The sequence below is a fragment of the Talpa occidentalis genome, unplaced genomic scaffold (genome assembly GCF_014898055.3).
Source record: "Talpa occidentalis isolate TD23 unplaced genomic scaffold, MPIMG_talOcc4v2.1 talOcc4.5, whole genome shotgun sequence".
NCBI lineage: Eukaryota > Metazoa > Chordata > Mammalia > Eulipotyphla > Talpidae > Talpa > Talpa occidentalis.
In genome coordinates, this window is record NW_023604861.1 from 85,397,881 (window position 1) to 85,413,744 (window position 15,864).

The 15,864-nt window shown below is 50.7% G+C and overlaps 2 protein-coding genes across 3 annotated transcripts; one reads left to right on the forward strand and one right to left on the reverse strand.

Moving 5' to 3' along the window:
* Window positions 1-206: 206 nt before the first annotated feature.
* CCDC142 (coiled-coil domain containing 142) lies at window positions 207-7,728 on the reverse strand. The gene is made up of 9 exons (XM_037526846.2): window positions 6,675-7,728; window positions 6,303-6,389; window positions 6,076-6,225; window positions 5,821-5,951; window positions 5,635-5,748; window positions 1,284-1,398; window positions 938-1,115; window positions 618-817; window positions 207-475 (listed from the first exon to the last, which is right to left on the reverse strand). Exons 1-9 carry the CDS (start codon window positions 7,726-7,728, stop codon window positions 219-221), a joined length of 2,286 nt encoding a protein of 761 aa, XP_037382743.1. The 3' UTR covers window positions 207-218.
* A 155-nt stretch (window positions 7,729-7,883) lies between these two features.
* TTC31 (tetratricopeptide repeat domain 31) lies at window positions 7,884-15,797 on the forward strand. 2 transcript variants are annotated; one of them, XM_037527684.2, is made up of 13 exons: window positions 7,884-8,026; window positions 8,187-8,275; window positions 10,634-10,736; window positions 10,851-11,080; window positions 11,256-11,339; window positions 12,398-12,454; window positions 12,556-12,636; window positions 12,744-12,938; window positions 13,266-13,317; window positions 13,401-13,491; window positions 13,580-13,721; window positions 13,929-14,030; window positions 14,206-15,797. In XM_037527684.2, the coding sequence occupies exons 1-13, from the start codon at window positions 7,987-7,989 to the stop codon at window positions 14,503-14,505; spliced, it is 1,566 nt and encodes a 521-aa protein (XP_037383581.1). In that variant the 5' UTR covers window positions 7,884-7,986; the 3' UTR covers window positions 14,506-15,797. The 2 variants fall into 2 exon arrangements, with proteins under 2 accessions (XP_037383581.1, XP_037383582.1); XM_037527685.2 differs by having other exon boundaries at window positions 14,209-15,797.
* Window positions 15,798-15,864: the final 67 nt, after the last annotated feature.

Sequence of the window (15,864 nt, forward strand, 5' to 3'; positions counted from 1 at the left end):
AGGCTGACCTCCGGGTTCCAGGCTGCGGTTTTGCCCTCTATTCAAGGCACTGGAGTGGAATCGGATTCTTAGTTTGTAAGTGCAGGCTCTTTGTAGCTTATGGGTATGCTTTCTTCCAAGCTCCCAATTGTAGACTTTTTCAATATGCATTTCCAAAGGTCTGGGCTTTTCCAACCAAAGATGGGAAGCTCTGACTTTCTGGCTGCTAATTGGGCTCCTTAGGATTCAGGACTGAGCCCCAAGCAGAAAAGAAAAGGCAGGTACCAACGAGGGCGCTGGTGCTGTCTCAGGGCCAGCCAGGCTTGCTGGTTTCCCACCAGGTAAGCCTCAAGGCTAGGTCCCCCTCCCCACAGTGTGCTTAGCAACTGAGCTGTCTGGGCTGGGGGTGCTCCAGATCGGAGAGGGGGCTCCAAGTTCTCCAGGCTGTTGAGGCTGCTGCTGGGCAATTCCATGGTTTGGACCTCATTACATGCACCTGGTAAAGCAGAGTGGAAGACAGGGGGAGGGAGAGGGGAAAATGCTGAAGCCACCTTAGTGATGAGGGTGGGAAAGTGGGGAACATAAAGTGAGAAAGGGGTAAAGAGCCTGGAATGGGGGGAGGGAGGGGCGTGACTCACAGCAACAAGGAGACCTCCGCTGGACTCCAGTCTTGGGCAGGGGCTGCTGCAATAGACACAGCAGGGCTCCATCCAACCTCTGGAAGATACTGAGCATGAGCAGTGTCTGGCGAAGTTCAGGGCACAGTTCCCATTGCTCCTCTTCTAGCAACTCCCGGACCACTCCAAAGTCTTTTCTGAGCTGCAGTGCTCCCTGCAGGCTAAAGGCCAAGGTACAATGTTGCCACCTGATCCTCCTGCTTTACCAAACTCCTCTGCTACACCTGTCCCCTTCTCCCAGTTCCACTCGTCCCCCTGCCACTGTCTCCTTTTCTTCCGACCTGAACCGGATCTCATGGTTGAGGATGTGATCAAGCCAGGCACCCAGGATGGCTGTCAGCGCCTGGCCCAGGGCAGGGGCCTGGGCTTGGGATGGCAATCCCTGCAATCCTTGTAACACAGGCTCCAGTACTGTGCGGACCACCAACCCAGCATACTCACTAGGAACACTGGGCAGTTCTGGAGTGAGAAGAGAAAGGACAGGATATGTTATGGAGTGCTCAGGGAGAGGGTAAAACTTTGGGAGGGGGGCAGAAAAGGTGAGGACAAGGATGGAGACAGAAAAGCCAAGGTTTGGAGGGGTTGGGGACACGATCACCCCACTGGGAAGCTGGGATATGGCATTACCAGGACAGAGATGATGCCGCCAGTACCGACCCCGGGGCATGTAGAGTTCAAAGCCATGTGTGGCTTGTTTATGACATTCTTGAAAAAAGAGATTTAGTGACTCTTCAGGCAGAAGCTGTGGAGACAGAAAGTAAGAGGGGCTTATCTATTTAGGGGCTTGTCAAATTATGAAACTTCTAAATCTGGGCCATTTAACCTGGAATCTATAAACTCCAAAACAGAATTGTATGTATAATTGAAGGCCTGGATATTTTCTGAGGTGATATGCCATAGTTTTTATTGAGCTTTCCAAAGCATCTGACCCCAGGAAAAATATGGACAATTGCTCTAGGATTATAATGCTCTCCCCAGTTTGGCTCAGATGATGGAAATATTCTAGGTTAATTTTATTCTATAAGAATGGGGGGACCTCCCTGGTGGCTCAAGGGGTTAAGCACTGCACTGTGAAGCAATCCAAAGTTTCGAACCCGGCCAGGCAGGGAACAACACACATGACGCAGCAGACCTCTCCTGACTTACCTGCTGCTCCCCTCAGCAGTGTATTTCAGTCAGTCTGCCTGTTCTGTTCCCTACTCTGTCTTTGGTGATTTCTCTCACCCCCTGCATCTCTGGCCTGTACCCCAACTCTTGTATGCATAAATAAAAATGAATCTTTAAAAAAAAAAAAAAGAATGTTGGAGGGCCTCCCCAGTGGCGCAGCAGGTTGAGTGCAGCGCTGTGAAGCTGTCCACAGCCTCTGCAGCACGGGTTCGATTCCCGGCCAGCCAGGGAGATACTCACATGGCACAGCAAACATCTCTTGTCAAGCCTGCTGCCCCCCTCTGCGGTGTTTTCGGCCCATCTGCCTGTTCTGCTCCCCGCTCTGTCTCTGGTGAATTCTTTCACCCTCCCACGCCTCTGACCTGTACCCCAGTTCTTGTGTAAATAAATCTTTTTAAAAAATAAAAATTAAAAAAAAATGTTAATAGGGAAAAAAGAGACCATCACCCATATTAAAATTCAAAAACAGATGTTAGAAACTGTATGATCTGCTAGCTTAGTTAGCAATGACTAACTTTCTGAGATTAGGGAACCTTTGGAATGTACTTAACACAATAGTCTTGACAGCCCCTTCTTTCAAAGCAATATAACTCAGAAAGCAAGAAAAGGCCAATGTGCTGGCTTTGTTTGTTTGTATGATAGGTTTTGTATTGGAGAGAGAGAGGACAGCAAAAAAGAGTGTCTCTGTATCCCATTTTGGAAGTGAGGAACCCTCAGCATTAGAACATGTGGCGGCAGCTCTGTAAAAAGGTGGCTGGCTGCCAACCTAGAGAGTAAGACGCTTGAGGAAATCTAGCACAGAGGGACAGGGAAATGAGAAGCTCATGTGGCTCCTGATACATATCCTTCCAACAGCCCATCTAAGTGCAGACTCCCCTTCTTCTGAAAACTAGAATACCCTTCTCCTTCCATATTTATGCCAAGGCAATGATCATTTTGCCAACTTACATTTACTAGGAGAACCTCTGCGCTCAACATTGAGGAAATACAGGGCACACACTATGAGACAGTCATTCCCTGTCAGGCATAATCATCCAGCTAGGATGATTATGTACCCGATTCTTCTTTTTCATCCAGTGCCATATGTGGTGGAATGCTCCAGATGCACAAGGCACTCATGTGGAGGAGCAAGGTGTGTAGACTGATTTGCAGTGTTGGGTTCACATGGTAATCACACTCTTGCTCTTTCTTTTGTTCTGTTCTCACCACAACCACCAAGAGCTGGACCCTTCTCATACTATGTCTCCCTGATCACTATAGCTGGTCAAATTCTATCAAGGTCTTCATAGTTACCCTCCTGCTCTTACAATGGCTTCCTATCACTCATGAGATAAAGCATGTTGTGTGGGCTGGTGTTTGGTGCCTCCCAAAATTTGATGCCAACCTGCCTATTCATCCACAATCTCCCCACCCCAAACACCAGTGTGCACTATGCGTGTGCATGCACACATGCACACACATTTAGTCTTCCTATTGCTCCCCCAAGGTACTATGAACTGCCACCTCCAGTAAATCCTTCTGTTTCTCTGAGGTTGCCCAGCTGTCAACTTGAGCCACAGGCCTTGTATGGAGCTTTTGTACCCTCATGGCCCCCTTTGTCTTCCCTCCTTAGAGTGCCTGGGAACATCATTCTCTGTCCTACTGATGAGGGGGTTACTCTGGAGTGTTCTGAGTTGAAGGAGGCAGCAGTAAACTGAGGTGGACATGCCCAATGGGAAGATACAGATACTGGTATAGAACTGTGGGAGCAGGAGGGCTAAAGTGTGGGGGTCTGCAGCACTGTGGATAAGCAGGAATGCAGAGAGAAAAGCAGTAGAGGAACAGGACTGAACTCTACAGCCATGCCCCTATTCAGATGAAAGAGGAGAAAATTGGATAGGAAGAGAAAAAAGAAAGACATCTCCCATAGTAGGAAAATCTGCAAGATGGGAGAGGGGGTTATAATTTATTCATAAATTAGAAGAAAATGTTAGAAGAAACAACCAGGAGTGGGACAGAAATCACAATGGAACAGAATTCAGAGGTGGGGGGGGGCAATTAAAGTGCTAGCTTTTCATTAAGAGCCTTATAAGACAATATTCCATTTTACTTTTGAACTATGTACATGTATTTAATAAAAATACAAATTACATGTTTTGAAAGGAGAAATGCATCAAAAGCTAGAAAGTAAAAGGAAAGAGTGAATCATTTATCTTGCCTTTTCTCTACAAAATTTACCTCAGAGTATCCAAATAATCAATGAGGGAAAGTTTCACTTTAAAGGAATTATCTAACTCAAAAGTGAAGAAGGAATGACAGAATTGGAATATCGCCACTTTGTAATCCTAAAGAAATAATAGAGGATGTAGGCAATGATCTTTGCCAGTGGCTGCTACCACAAAATGACAGCCTAGCATTATAGGGGATGGAGGGGAAAGGAAGGGGGAAGAGGAGATGAACTATATCAGGAATTAACTGTTAAAGCCTCAGTAGTAGGGGGACCTCCCTGGTGGTGCAAGGGATTAAGATGCAGTACTATGAAGCTATCCCTTAGCCACTGCAGCACGAATTTGATCCCCAGCCAGGGAAGTGACCCACATGGCGCAGCAGATCTCTCCTGACTCCCCTGCTGCTCCCCTCAGCAGTGTATTTCAGTCAATCTGCCTGTTCTGTTCCCCACTCTGTCTCTGATGGATCCTCTCACCCCCCGCACCTCTGGCCTGTACCCTAGTTCTTGTATACATAAATAAATCTTAAAAAAAAAAAAAGGGCCTCCCTGGTGGTGCAAGGGGTTATGAAGCAGTCTATGAAGCTGTCTGTAGCCTCTGCAGCATGAGTTCAATCCCCATCGTGCAGCAGACCTCTCCTGACTTGCCTGCTGCTCCCCTCAGCAGTGTACTTCAGTCAATCTGCCTGTTCTGTTCTCTACTCTGTCTCTGGTGAATCCTCCCACCCCCCTACACATCTGGCCGGTATCCCAGTTCTTGTATGCATAAATAAATAAATTTAAAAAAAAAAAGGCTCAGTGGCAGGAATATGGGGGTGCTTATACTCTTCTACTTTTGTATATATAAAGGTTTTATACATGTCTGAAAATTTCCATAATAAAAAGTAGATAAAAGAAAAAAATGAACAGAGTAAAAAAAAAGATAAATTTAGCATCCAACCACTATGGAGAGCTGTGTGGAGATTTCTGGACCTACTAAACATAGAGCTTCCATATGATCCAGCAATTCCACTCCTAGGTATTTACCCAAAGGACACAGAAACATCAATTCCAAAGAACACCTGCACCCCTATGTTTATAGCAGCACTATTTACAATAGCTAAGCTTTGGAAACAGCCCAAATGCCCAAAAATAGATGACTGGATCAAGAAGATGTGGTACATATACACCATGGAATATTACTCAGCATTCAAAAAAGATAAACACATGCAATTTGCAGCAACATGGATGGCGTTGGAAGGGATCATGCTCAGCGAAATAATCCAAAAAGAAAAAGAAAAATACCAGATGGTCTCACTCATAGCAGGAATCTAGAAAACTTAAATAAGGGACCAGGAAAATGAATATAAGAAAGTGAAAATCAAAATCAACAAAAAACTATGAACCAGAGACACTTTTTGGGGGGTGGGGAGTGGGAGGGGAGGGATTGGGGTCAGAATGGGGCGTTTGCAATTGTATGGGGGAATATAAAAATAAAATTTATTATTTAAATTTAAAAAAAAGATAAATTTAGCAGAGGCTCCAAGAAGAGTCCAAGTCACTGAGATATCCCACCACCATCCCCCTACCAAAGCTGGGCACTGTCAGGACCCCTGCACTTCTCACCTGGAACTGTGTGGTCAGTTTCTGGATCTCCAAGCCCAGCTGCTGCTCCACATCTGGGACCAAGCTTTCCTCTGAGGCCAGACTAGACAGAACTTCCGCATCATGCAACAGAGGCTTTAGCAGAAACAGGGAGTGAGGTCTGAGTCCAACCCAGGCTGCTCCACTCCCCACTCCCAAGCTACTCACAGGTAAGTCCTTCTGGGTCAGGAGCAGGAAGGAACCAGGGGCCCACACTGCCAGCTGCTGCTGAGCTCTGCCCCAAAACCAGAGCAAGGTGGTCTGCAGAGTACAGAGCCCGAGCGCAAGGGGTGTAGGACCTGGGGATGAGGGGGAAGCAGAGTAGCTGAGGAGGTCATAGAGCACACCTTTGGGAGAAGGTGGGCTTCAGAACAGAATAGAGGAAATCCTCAACTGTTCTGTTCCCCGAGCCCCACATCTCACCTGTAGGCCGACAGAGAATCGGTCCTGACCTCGTTTCTCGAAGGGCATCCAAGAGAGGAGGGAAGAGCTGTTGCAAAAGTTTAGTGGTGTGAGAGGATGAGGGAAGGGTGCTCGTCTCTCCACCAGCAGATCCCAAGGCCTGGCAGAAGCCTGAGGATGAGGGTTATGGTTTGACAGGGAAAGGGCAATCTGGGGCTTGTATACTCCCAATGCCCATTCTTCCTCACCTTGGTCCCAACTCCAGATAAGAGAATGATGAAATAGGCTGCGACACAAAGAAGCCAGCTCCTTCTTACACTCCTGAGGCAGGGATGCTAGTGAGAAAAACGACTCAAACCTGAAAACAAGGTTTTTCTTTTCCATAACCACTGCCCACTCAATTGGGGAAGAGGAGGGGCAGCCCCCAAGACTCAAGACTGGAGTGGAAATTAAGACTATGTCTTGAAAGCCCAGAAGCTATAGCCTGAAAAGGGGTGGGGTAAGTGAGTGTTCATTCTAGAGGGCCTGCTTCTGTAGTCAGGCTGGTAGGTGAATGAGGTGGCTATGGAGAAGGAAGAGACTCTAGTCTTCCCAAATGACCATCAAGGCCCATCACTCACCCTGACTCAGTGCCTGATTCAGTTGTTGTGCCGCTGCCTTGGGGTCCCTCCAAGGTCTTACACTTAGGTCCAGACGCTGAGCACAGGCTGCCCACAGCAGGGTCCAGTATTGGCTCCACAGGGCTCCAGCCCCTCCAAGTCCCAATCCACTGCTGGCTGAAGCCGCCACGCCCCCCAACAGGCCCAGCAGCCCGGGCAGCAGCTCGCGCTCCTCCTGGCACCGCCTGTGGAGCTGGTCCTGCAAACCCGATCCCCAGAGCGCCTCCTCCAACAGACCTGCCACCTGGTAACCCCGCTCCCCTGTCAGGAGGCGGAGCACACGGGTGGGAGGGAAAGGGTGCGCAGCCCCTGGGACGTGATTCAAGGTTTTCCTCTGCAGTTGGTGGTAGGTGGGAAGTGCCACCAATAGGTCGGCGAGTTCAGATGACACACCGGGGCTGGCAGGCGCCCGACCCAGAGCACGAAGCTGCATCTCGATGGTAGCATCCAGGCGCTGGGCGGCCAGTCCGACCGGGCGCGCCAGAAGTAGCGGCTCGGGAGCCTCCCGCAGGCCGATTCTCAGGACGGCCCTTCGGGAAGGGTGCGGCAGCAGGTCGCGACACAGCTGAGGCAACTGGTCAGGGCAGGGGGATGGCGCGCCGGGACCCAGGATCCTCAGGAAGCGCACGACCGCCTGGAGGTGGCGGGCATAGTCCCTGGCTTGGAGGAGCTGCTCCCGCTCGCGGTGCAACCGCAGCAGAATGGCCCGGAGACGCTGCAGCGCTGGAGGGATCCGGCCGCCGGCTGTCGGCTCCGGCCCCCAGTCCGCAGCGCCAGTCCGATGGCGCTCACCGCTGTCTGCCGGCGCCGCCCACCACGGCTGCCCTCCGCTCGGGTCCAGGCAGGGGACGCTCCCGGCAACCGGCAGCCCCGGCCAGCAGCGAACGTCCCCGCGGAGAGCGCCCGTCCGCCTTCCCCTCCACGGCTCCTCCACAGCGCCCTCGGGGTGCGGCCACAACGGTGGCGCGGTAGCGAGCGGGGGCAGGAGGCCACCCGAGCGAGACGCGCGGGCCATGAGGTGCTGGGGCAAGGACTAACCTAACGACTCCCGCTTCTCCGCACAGCCCAACGCCCGCGGGGACCCGGACTCCGCCCCAGCCCGAGAGCCGTCCCCGCCTTCCGGGGAGCCGCCAGGGCCGTCGTGGACTCTCTCGCCTTCCGTAACCGGAGGCTTCTGCCCCTAACAAAGATGGCTGCCCCCAGGCCCACTCCGCCCCTCCGCGAGTATCAAAAACGAGACTATCTTTCGGTTTCGGGTCACTGTTGACGGGAGATGGCGCCGATTCCGAGGGCTGTGGGGCGGATCAAGCTAGGTGAGCAGGTGTGACCCGACGGGAGGGAAACCTAAGAGGGCAGTGGCAACCGTACTTGGGTCTGCTTGCAGTTAGGTTTTGCGCTTCGCGCTGTGGGCCCAAGGGCTCAGGCTCCGGCGTCGCCAAGCCCCCTGACCGCTGCCGCCTTCTTTTTCCGTAGACTGCCCGCTGCGGCCCGGCTGCCCGCTAGGGGTCGCTGATGTCCCCAGACTCTGCAAGGAGTTCGGTCCAGAGGACTACGGCGAGGAGGTAACTCCTCGTCCCCTCCGCCAGTCCCCGTGCCTTTTTTCAACCTTGGGTGCTGAGTCCGGGTAAAGCGGGAGAGTCGGAGTATCGGGCTGGGTCTTCCGGAATGCTCAGCTGGTGGAGGGCGGGCCGAGGACCCGGGACCACGCTGCGATCAGTGCTCGGAGTGGGCGGGATCTGGCAGATAAGGGTCTCTGAGTTAAAATTTGGGGAGTGGGTGGAAGTTCCTTGGGGAAAGATCTAATGAAGACAGGGAAACTGTGAACCCAGACATAAAGCAAGGAAAAGTTAAGAGAATCTCATTCAATTGAGATCTGAGTGGTGAATTTTGTTGGAACCACCAAAGATGAAGCGGGAAAAGAAGGCAGCAAATGACTTCGTCTGGCACAGAAATTTTTGGATATCCTCAAGGAGGGAAGGGCAGCATCAGATTTGAGAGCATTGAGAAGCTGTACTTCCAACTGCTTCCTGGTTATCTCAAACTCAAGTTCAGAAATTAATTCATCATCTTTGCAAATTGGTTCCTTCCCCCATCGTAATTTTGATTAATAACACAAATATCCATCCATTTCCTTAAATCCAGTATATAATAGAATATATCCCCCTTTCCTTTACACATTTAGCCACTAAAATCTATTTCTGAAATGTCTGGAATCAGATCCATCATTTCCACTCCTGCTTCTGCTGTCACTGCCTTAACTGAAGGACTCATTCTCAGTAGCCTGAAAAGGTGTAATGACCTCCTAACTAAACGATCCACCCCTAGACCCTTCTGCTGCCCCAGTACTATTTGAGTGTTTTGCTCTCCCAAGTCACTCCCGTCACTGACAGGACAAACTCTGGGTCCACACCTGATTCTTTAGATACAGCTCCTGCCTGCTTTCCTATTAGAATAGATTCCCCACCAATCTCTGTATTTGCTCAGTCATTACACTCTTATTGAGTACCAGCTATTATATATCTGAGGTGCTCTTTCAGGCACTGGGAAGAATAAGACTTGATAAAAGTGCCCAGCAGTATAAATAAATTTGCTTTTAAAACAGGACTATCTCCTGAGGGGAGAAAAAAGTTCTGAAATTGTTTAGAAAGATGACAACGTGATCTGAGTTCCTGCCTACACATTATTTTAACACTCTGGAGTTTTACATAACTTCTAAGTTTCTCAGTCAGTGGGCCACCCCCTGTGTTGGTATGGGTGTGGCTGTGGGTATGGGACTTCCTTTCTGTTTAGGCCTGATTAGGCCAAATACAGATGTGATGATTCCTGTCCTCCTTAGCTTACACTAACTGATTAATAATTCTTATCAGAATCACAAAAGTACAGGCCAAGCATTGAAGAGTCTTGCCTCATTCTATGAATGTGGAAGCTGAGATACAAAATCAACAGGCCAGGCAGTGGCAGAGCTAGGACAGGGATACAAACACACTCCAGCACAGTATCTTTGCCAGTTCCATGCTGCCTTACAAGTTAAGAGAGCAATAAAAAGCAATGAATAATAATTGTAATTGTATAACTAAGTTTTATAATTAGCTATGTGAGTGCATTTTGGTTGAGCAAGGGCAGAGATAACTGGAGATAAAAGGGTCCGGGAAGGCTTTTGAGACAAGATGGAATTTGAACTGGATCTTAAAGGTGGAACAAAATGTGATGAGAAAGAAGCTCGGAGCCAAGAGAGACTAAAAGACAGACAGAAGAGAGCTCTGAGGCTAGAAGAAAGCCCTCTGCCATCAGGACTGCAGTTAAGGGAGGATGTGAGGAAAGATGGGGAAGGTCATCCAGGGAGCTCTGTGGAAAGCTTAAATCCCAGGCTGAAGAGCTAGTTTCCATCCTGCCTATGACCCTGCCATTGGGGGGGTTACTGGATGTTTTTGAATAGGGGAGTAATCACTGAGACCTTGGTTCTGGGGGAAAAGAGATGAAGTGTAAGAGGAGAGGCCGGCCAGGAGCTGCTGCACTTGAGTAAGCATGAGCAGGCTCCAGGCTCCAAGGGGCTTTAAAGGGGGCTGTTCGTTTTCAAGGATATGGCAGGGTAAGAGCAGGTAAGAGAACTCTAACTCTGTGCTGCTGACCTAGTAGCAGGCCAAAGGGAGAGGAGGTGCTGGATGGTGGAGAAGGCTGGGGTGAACACCACACCCAGTCCTTGGGAAGACAGGAAAGTAATGCAGGGACGTGAACTGCCATAAAAGTTGGGAACAACATATTTTGAGGTGCTGGGGGCGGGGGAGGATAGCCAGTGGGGTTCTCTGGACTGTGTGGCTGGTTTGTGGTTGCCATGGTGAACGAGTCAACCCAGACAAGCCCCTTGCTCTCTCTCAGAGAGCCCCCCCCAACACCAGCCTCCCCTCCCCTCCCCCTCCCAGGACATAGTGGATTTTCTTCATCGGCTTGTGGAGAGTGATCCCCAGGGCCTGCACCGGATCCAAGTGGATGGGAGCAGCGGGCGGCTGCAGCTGTGGCACCATGGTGGGGAGTGAGGGGCAAGCCAGGGATCAAGGCTGGTACCCTGGGGAGGGCTGGCCCTCACATGCTCCTCTCTCACCTTCCTTTCTTTTCCCTTCTCTTTCTCCCTTCTGACAGATTATCTCCTGGGCCATTTCTGTGATGAGGGGAAAAGGAGTGAACAGAGTGACAGGGGCAAGGGGACTGAGGGACTGGGCACCTATTGTGGTCTCCGAAAGTCCTTCCTATGCCCACCCCAGCGGTCTGAGCCCTGCCCTCAAAGCCCCTCTGCCTCTAAATCCTTCCCCAGTGATCCAGCCAGCGTGCTTCAGGTGACCATGCCCCAGAAGCTCCTGCTGACTGAAGAGGTAAGTCTACCACAAGGTCCTTTCCTTGTTCTAGGGTTCTCCTAACCCCCATATTCCCAAGTCTATATCCCCCCTAATTTGGAGAAATCCCCCCTTGTGAGATCCTTTCATACTACTTGCCTTTCATTCTCTCTTGTTTTTTTCTTTTTCCTGTCACCTGATCTTCCCTCTCCAGGAAGCCAACCACCTGGCTGAGGAGCTGGTGGCTGAGGAAGAACGTATAAAACAGAAAGCTGAGAAGAAAAGGCTCAAGAAGAAGGTAGCTGGCGGGTAGAGAGGGTGGAGGCAAAGGACAATTTGGGGAAGGGAAAGAGAGGAGCTTTATGTGAGCTCAAGATGACCCGCAGTGGGTCTTCTTGCTGTGGACCCCAGGAGTTGAGGGACTGGAGGGTCCCTGGGAGGCCACATGGGACAGTGGTTCTGGAGTCACACTATACTGCCTCCTTCTTACCATGAGAATCCTCTCTGGTGACTTTTTTTTTTTTAAAGATTTATTTATTTATACAAGAACCGGGGTACAAGCCAGATGCGCGGGAGGATGAGAGGATTCACCAGAGACAGAGCGGGGAACAGAACAGGCAGACTGACTGAAATACACTGCTGAGGGGAGCAGCGGGCAAGGCAGGGGAGGTCTGCTGAGCCATGTGGGATTCTCACCAGCTGGCTGGTATCGAACCCGTGCTGCAGAGGCTGGGGACAGCTTCACAGTGCGGCGCTCAACTGCCTGCCCCACCAGGGAGGCCCTTTGGTGACTTTTGTGTCAGCTTTTTCACCTGCGAAATGAGGCTAACCACAAAATCTACCTTGTAGAGGACAAGGAGTAAAGGATATTATCTTCTCTGGGGGACTAGATTCCTGCCTTGGGGCTCCTGGCTCAATCCTTTTTGTATTAAAAATAAATAGGGGCCTCCCTCGTGGCACAAGGGTTAAGCACAGCACTATGAAGCTCTTTGCAGCCTCTGTAACATGAGTTCGATCCCGGGCAGGAAGCTACCCATATGGCGCAGCAGACCTCTCCTATCTCGCCTGCTGCTCCCCTCAGCAGTATTTCAGTAGATCTGCCTATTCTGTTTCCCAGTCGGTCTCTGGTGAATCCTTTCACCCCCCCAAACACACCTCTGACCTGTACCCCAGTTCTTGTATGCATAAATAAATAAATCTTTAAAATAAATAAATAAATAGGAGATAGTGTATGTAAAACTCTTAGTCTATCGTGGACATGAAAAGTTGGTCTCAAGATATAAATTGTGTTTTGTGTGTATTTAAGTACAGTGCTCAAAATATACCCTCCTCCACCTCCTTGTCATTATTATACAGCGTCAAAAGGATCGAAAGCGACAAGAGCGCTTGGAGCAGAGTGGTGGGGAGCCTAAGGTAAGTGTCTACAGTCAATACCAAGAGCCTGGAAGGTGTGGGCTGTCAAGGCAGAAGGCTCAAGGGGATCCCAACTCTGCACCTATCCATCTTCCATCCAGGCCAAGGCCAACCCAGATGGGGATGGGAGTCCCCCGCCAAGCCCTGGGAACCCAGCCCAGGGACAGAGTGGTGAGGAAGAGGTGAGAGCCCCTTTTCTTCCCTGTTTGGTCTCTGCCTAGCCTCTCCTCCCCTTCGCTACAGCATACTTCATCCCCATCCCCTCCCTAACTTTCCTTGCTGCTTACAGGACTTACTGGATCTGTCTAGCACCTTTGTGTCTCTGGCTTTGCGCAAAGTTGGGGATTGGCCCCCTAGTACCCACCGAGAAAAAGGATTGAGCCAGGAGCCCCAAGACAGGAACCCAGGTCCCCCAGAGAAGATAAGCCAGGAAAAAAGAAGCTCTGCAAGGAAAGAAAACCCCAAGCAGAGTCCTAAGAAAGAGGTGAGGTGCACAGAAGAACCTTAGCTAGACCTGGTAGAAGGGTACCAGAGGGCTCTGGGGAGTCCAATGTCTAAGGGCAATGCCCAGTGGATGGAGTTCTCTGGTGCTAGGATGAAAACACCTGAGGTCAGGCTCTGCCATTGGCACCTGAACCTTGGATAGTCTCCCTGACAAGCAGGTAGGGAGGATGATACCACCTGGCTGAACTGCCATGAGAACTACATGAATTGGGTGAGAGTCATTAAAGTGTTAATTGTTTGAACAAAGAAGGGGGATTTGGGGAGGATGAGACCTTGAAGCCTTCTTGACTTTGCTCCCCATCCCTAGGCACCCCCAGGACTGCTGGCAGTTGCCTTACAGCAGAGCCAGGAGCTGGCAAGTGAGATTCTTTCTCTCTCCTTCTTCACCCCACCCTCCCTGGGGTAACACCATCTGAGCCTTCCCATCCTCTTGCCTCCCCAGAGTTAGGTACCAGCTTTGCCCAAAATGGTTTCTACCATAAAGCTGTGGTCCTCTTCACCCAGGCCTTGAAGCTTAATCCCCGGGACCACCGGTAGGTGGGGGCTTGGCCACCGTGCTGGGAGGTCAGGGTAAGGCAAGGTGTTGAGGACTTGGACTTTTGGATACTTTGTCTTTATCAGGTTATTTGGAAATCGTTCTTTCTGCCATGAGCGGCTAGGTCAACCAGTGTGGGCCCTGGCTGATGCCCAGGTGGCCCTTACCCTGCGGCCTGGCTGGCCCAGGGGCCTCTTCCGTCTAGGCAAAGCCTTGATGGGACTGCAGGTAATGGTCTGAGGTTGGAAGCAGAGGAGGGATGTGGGTGGGATGCAGTGGGGATGGGTCTGTGTTAACCTTTTTTAAATAAACTCCTCATACAACACCATCGCAATGTTAATGGTGCGAGGAGCTGGGGCCGGTGTTGGAGAAGGGTCACTCTCAAGTTCCTCTGGTAAGTCCTCTTTCCTCTTTCAAATCCCTGTGGGACCAAAGCGTTTTGAGGAGGCAGCTGCTGTGTTCCAGGAGACTCTGAAAAGTGGGTCCCAGCCTGATGCAGCGCGGGAGCTCCACTCTTGCCTTCTGCACCTTGCTCTGGTAAGGGAACCATGCCCACTGTGGTGCAGAGGGGGCTAAAGGGAGAATTTGCCAGGGTTGCAACACCAACCAGTGTTCCCTCTCCCCTTGAGCAGGTAGGGGTACGGGGGGTGGTGGAAAGAGGAGCAGGCTGTACTGCTGAAAGGAGTATCAGCTGCCCTTCTTCGCTTCTCAGCAGGCTCAGCAAGGAGGAATTCGCGTGCCACCTCTGTCGACTGGGCTTCTCCAGCCATTTCCACATGCTGAGCCCAGGGCCCCAGGCCTCTTCTCCCTCAGTCACCCTCAAAGCACTGCTCCAAGGGCCCCTGGCCTTTTGTCTCCACCCCTGCATTATCCCCCACGTTCCCTGAGCCACTACAACTCGCCCCTCCCTCAGACTCAGAGTAGAAGACCCCATTCTTTCCAACTCCAGGACTCCTCAAAGGGCTGGGGCACCCTGGGTCTTCGGCCCCAGCATCTACCTCAGGCCAGATGAGGGAGGACCTGTCCCTCATAGGGCAAGGCCATGTGCGCATCTCACAGGGATAGGGGCACTGAGTAATGGCAGTTTACTGCGTATTTTGAGCCCTTGGACTCAAACCACAGTCATTTCTCTCACCATGGAGACCTTGGGATTGGGTCCACTGAAACAGCCTTTCTTTGATTCTCAAGCAGATAGGCCTCTTCTGGGAGCAGTAAGGGAAAATGAGATCCACCAACACTCAAGAAGAGAACTACACAAAAGTTCAGGTTTTCAGACTATGACAGACCCAGCAGGGAAGATTTGGGGTTTGCTCTACCTCTTGATCCTTGGGGAAACTCATTCACCATCCAGAATTCTGGGCCCAAGAATGGGGTCACAGTGATGAATAAGGTGTGAGTCCTTTTCTTTACCTTGATGAAGGCTCACCTCTTCTTAACTCTAGTTCTTGCCCTATTTTCTCAGCTCTAGCCCCTCATGCCATTTCCTGCCCACATCTCTATGCAATATGCTGACCTCTCCTATTCCCAGTGGGCTGGTGTTCACCTCCTCCCATTGCTAGAAGATTAACCAAGGGTTTGCATTTAGGAAGTGCCTTGCCAGCTGCTGCATGAAGTTAGCAGAACCCATGCCTATCCAGGCTCCCCCACTGCTGGCTCACCTGGTGATGGGGTTCCACAGGTGCCCAGGCTGCTGTCCCTGTGACTGCGCTCCTCCACTCGGACACTGCATGTTGTAATTTGCCTCTCCCCATGAATTTACTCAGTTTTTCCACCCACAATCCCTGCTTCACTGCTCCCAGAAAAGGCTACAATTCTCTACTTCCTGTGTGAAGATCATGATCTCCTTTTGACTTTTCCTGTAAGACCCTACCTAGCAGCTTCCCCTGGCTGATCCTTCCCTATCCCTGTGTGGGACTCTCAGCTCAGTTAAAAGTGAATCTTCAGGGAACTTTTGGGCCTCCTGGAATGTCTTTCCCAGAGGAACCATTCATCAGGACAAAGGATTCTTGCTGCCCTATGGGTCTTGCTCAACACCACTCACACCTGGATATAGGAGGGGTTGAAGTACCTCCTTTGTGTAGGGGTTCCCTAAATTCTTCTCATTGTTCATAGTGAAAGCCCTTAGATACTATATGGCATATAAAGTCTGCCAGTACTAGTTGGGTCATCTTGGGCAGGTCCTTCAACATCTGTGCCTCAGTCCTCTCCTCTGTAAAATGGGGGCTGTAGTGAAGACTGAAAGAGTGTAAGAAAATCCCTACCAAGTGTCTGGCATATAGTGTGTGTTAAATAAATTGATTTTCGTAACTATTCTATGTATTCATGATTGTCTTAGTTTGAAGAGAGGAGACTGGGCCTGTGGTTCTGGACC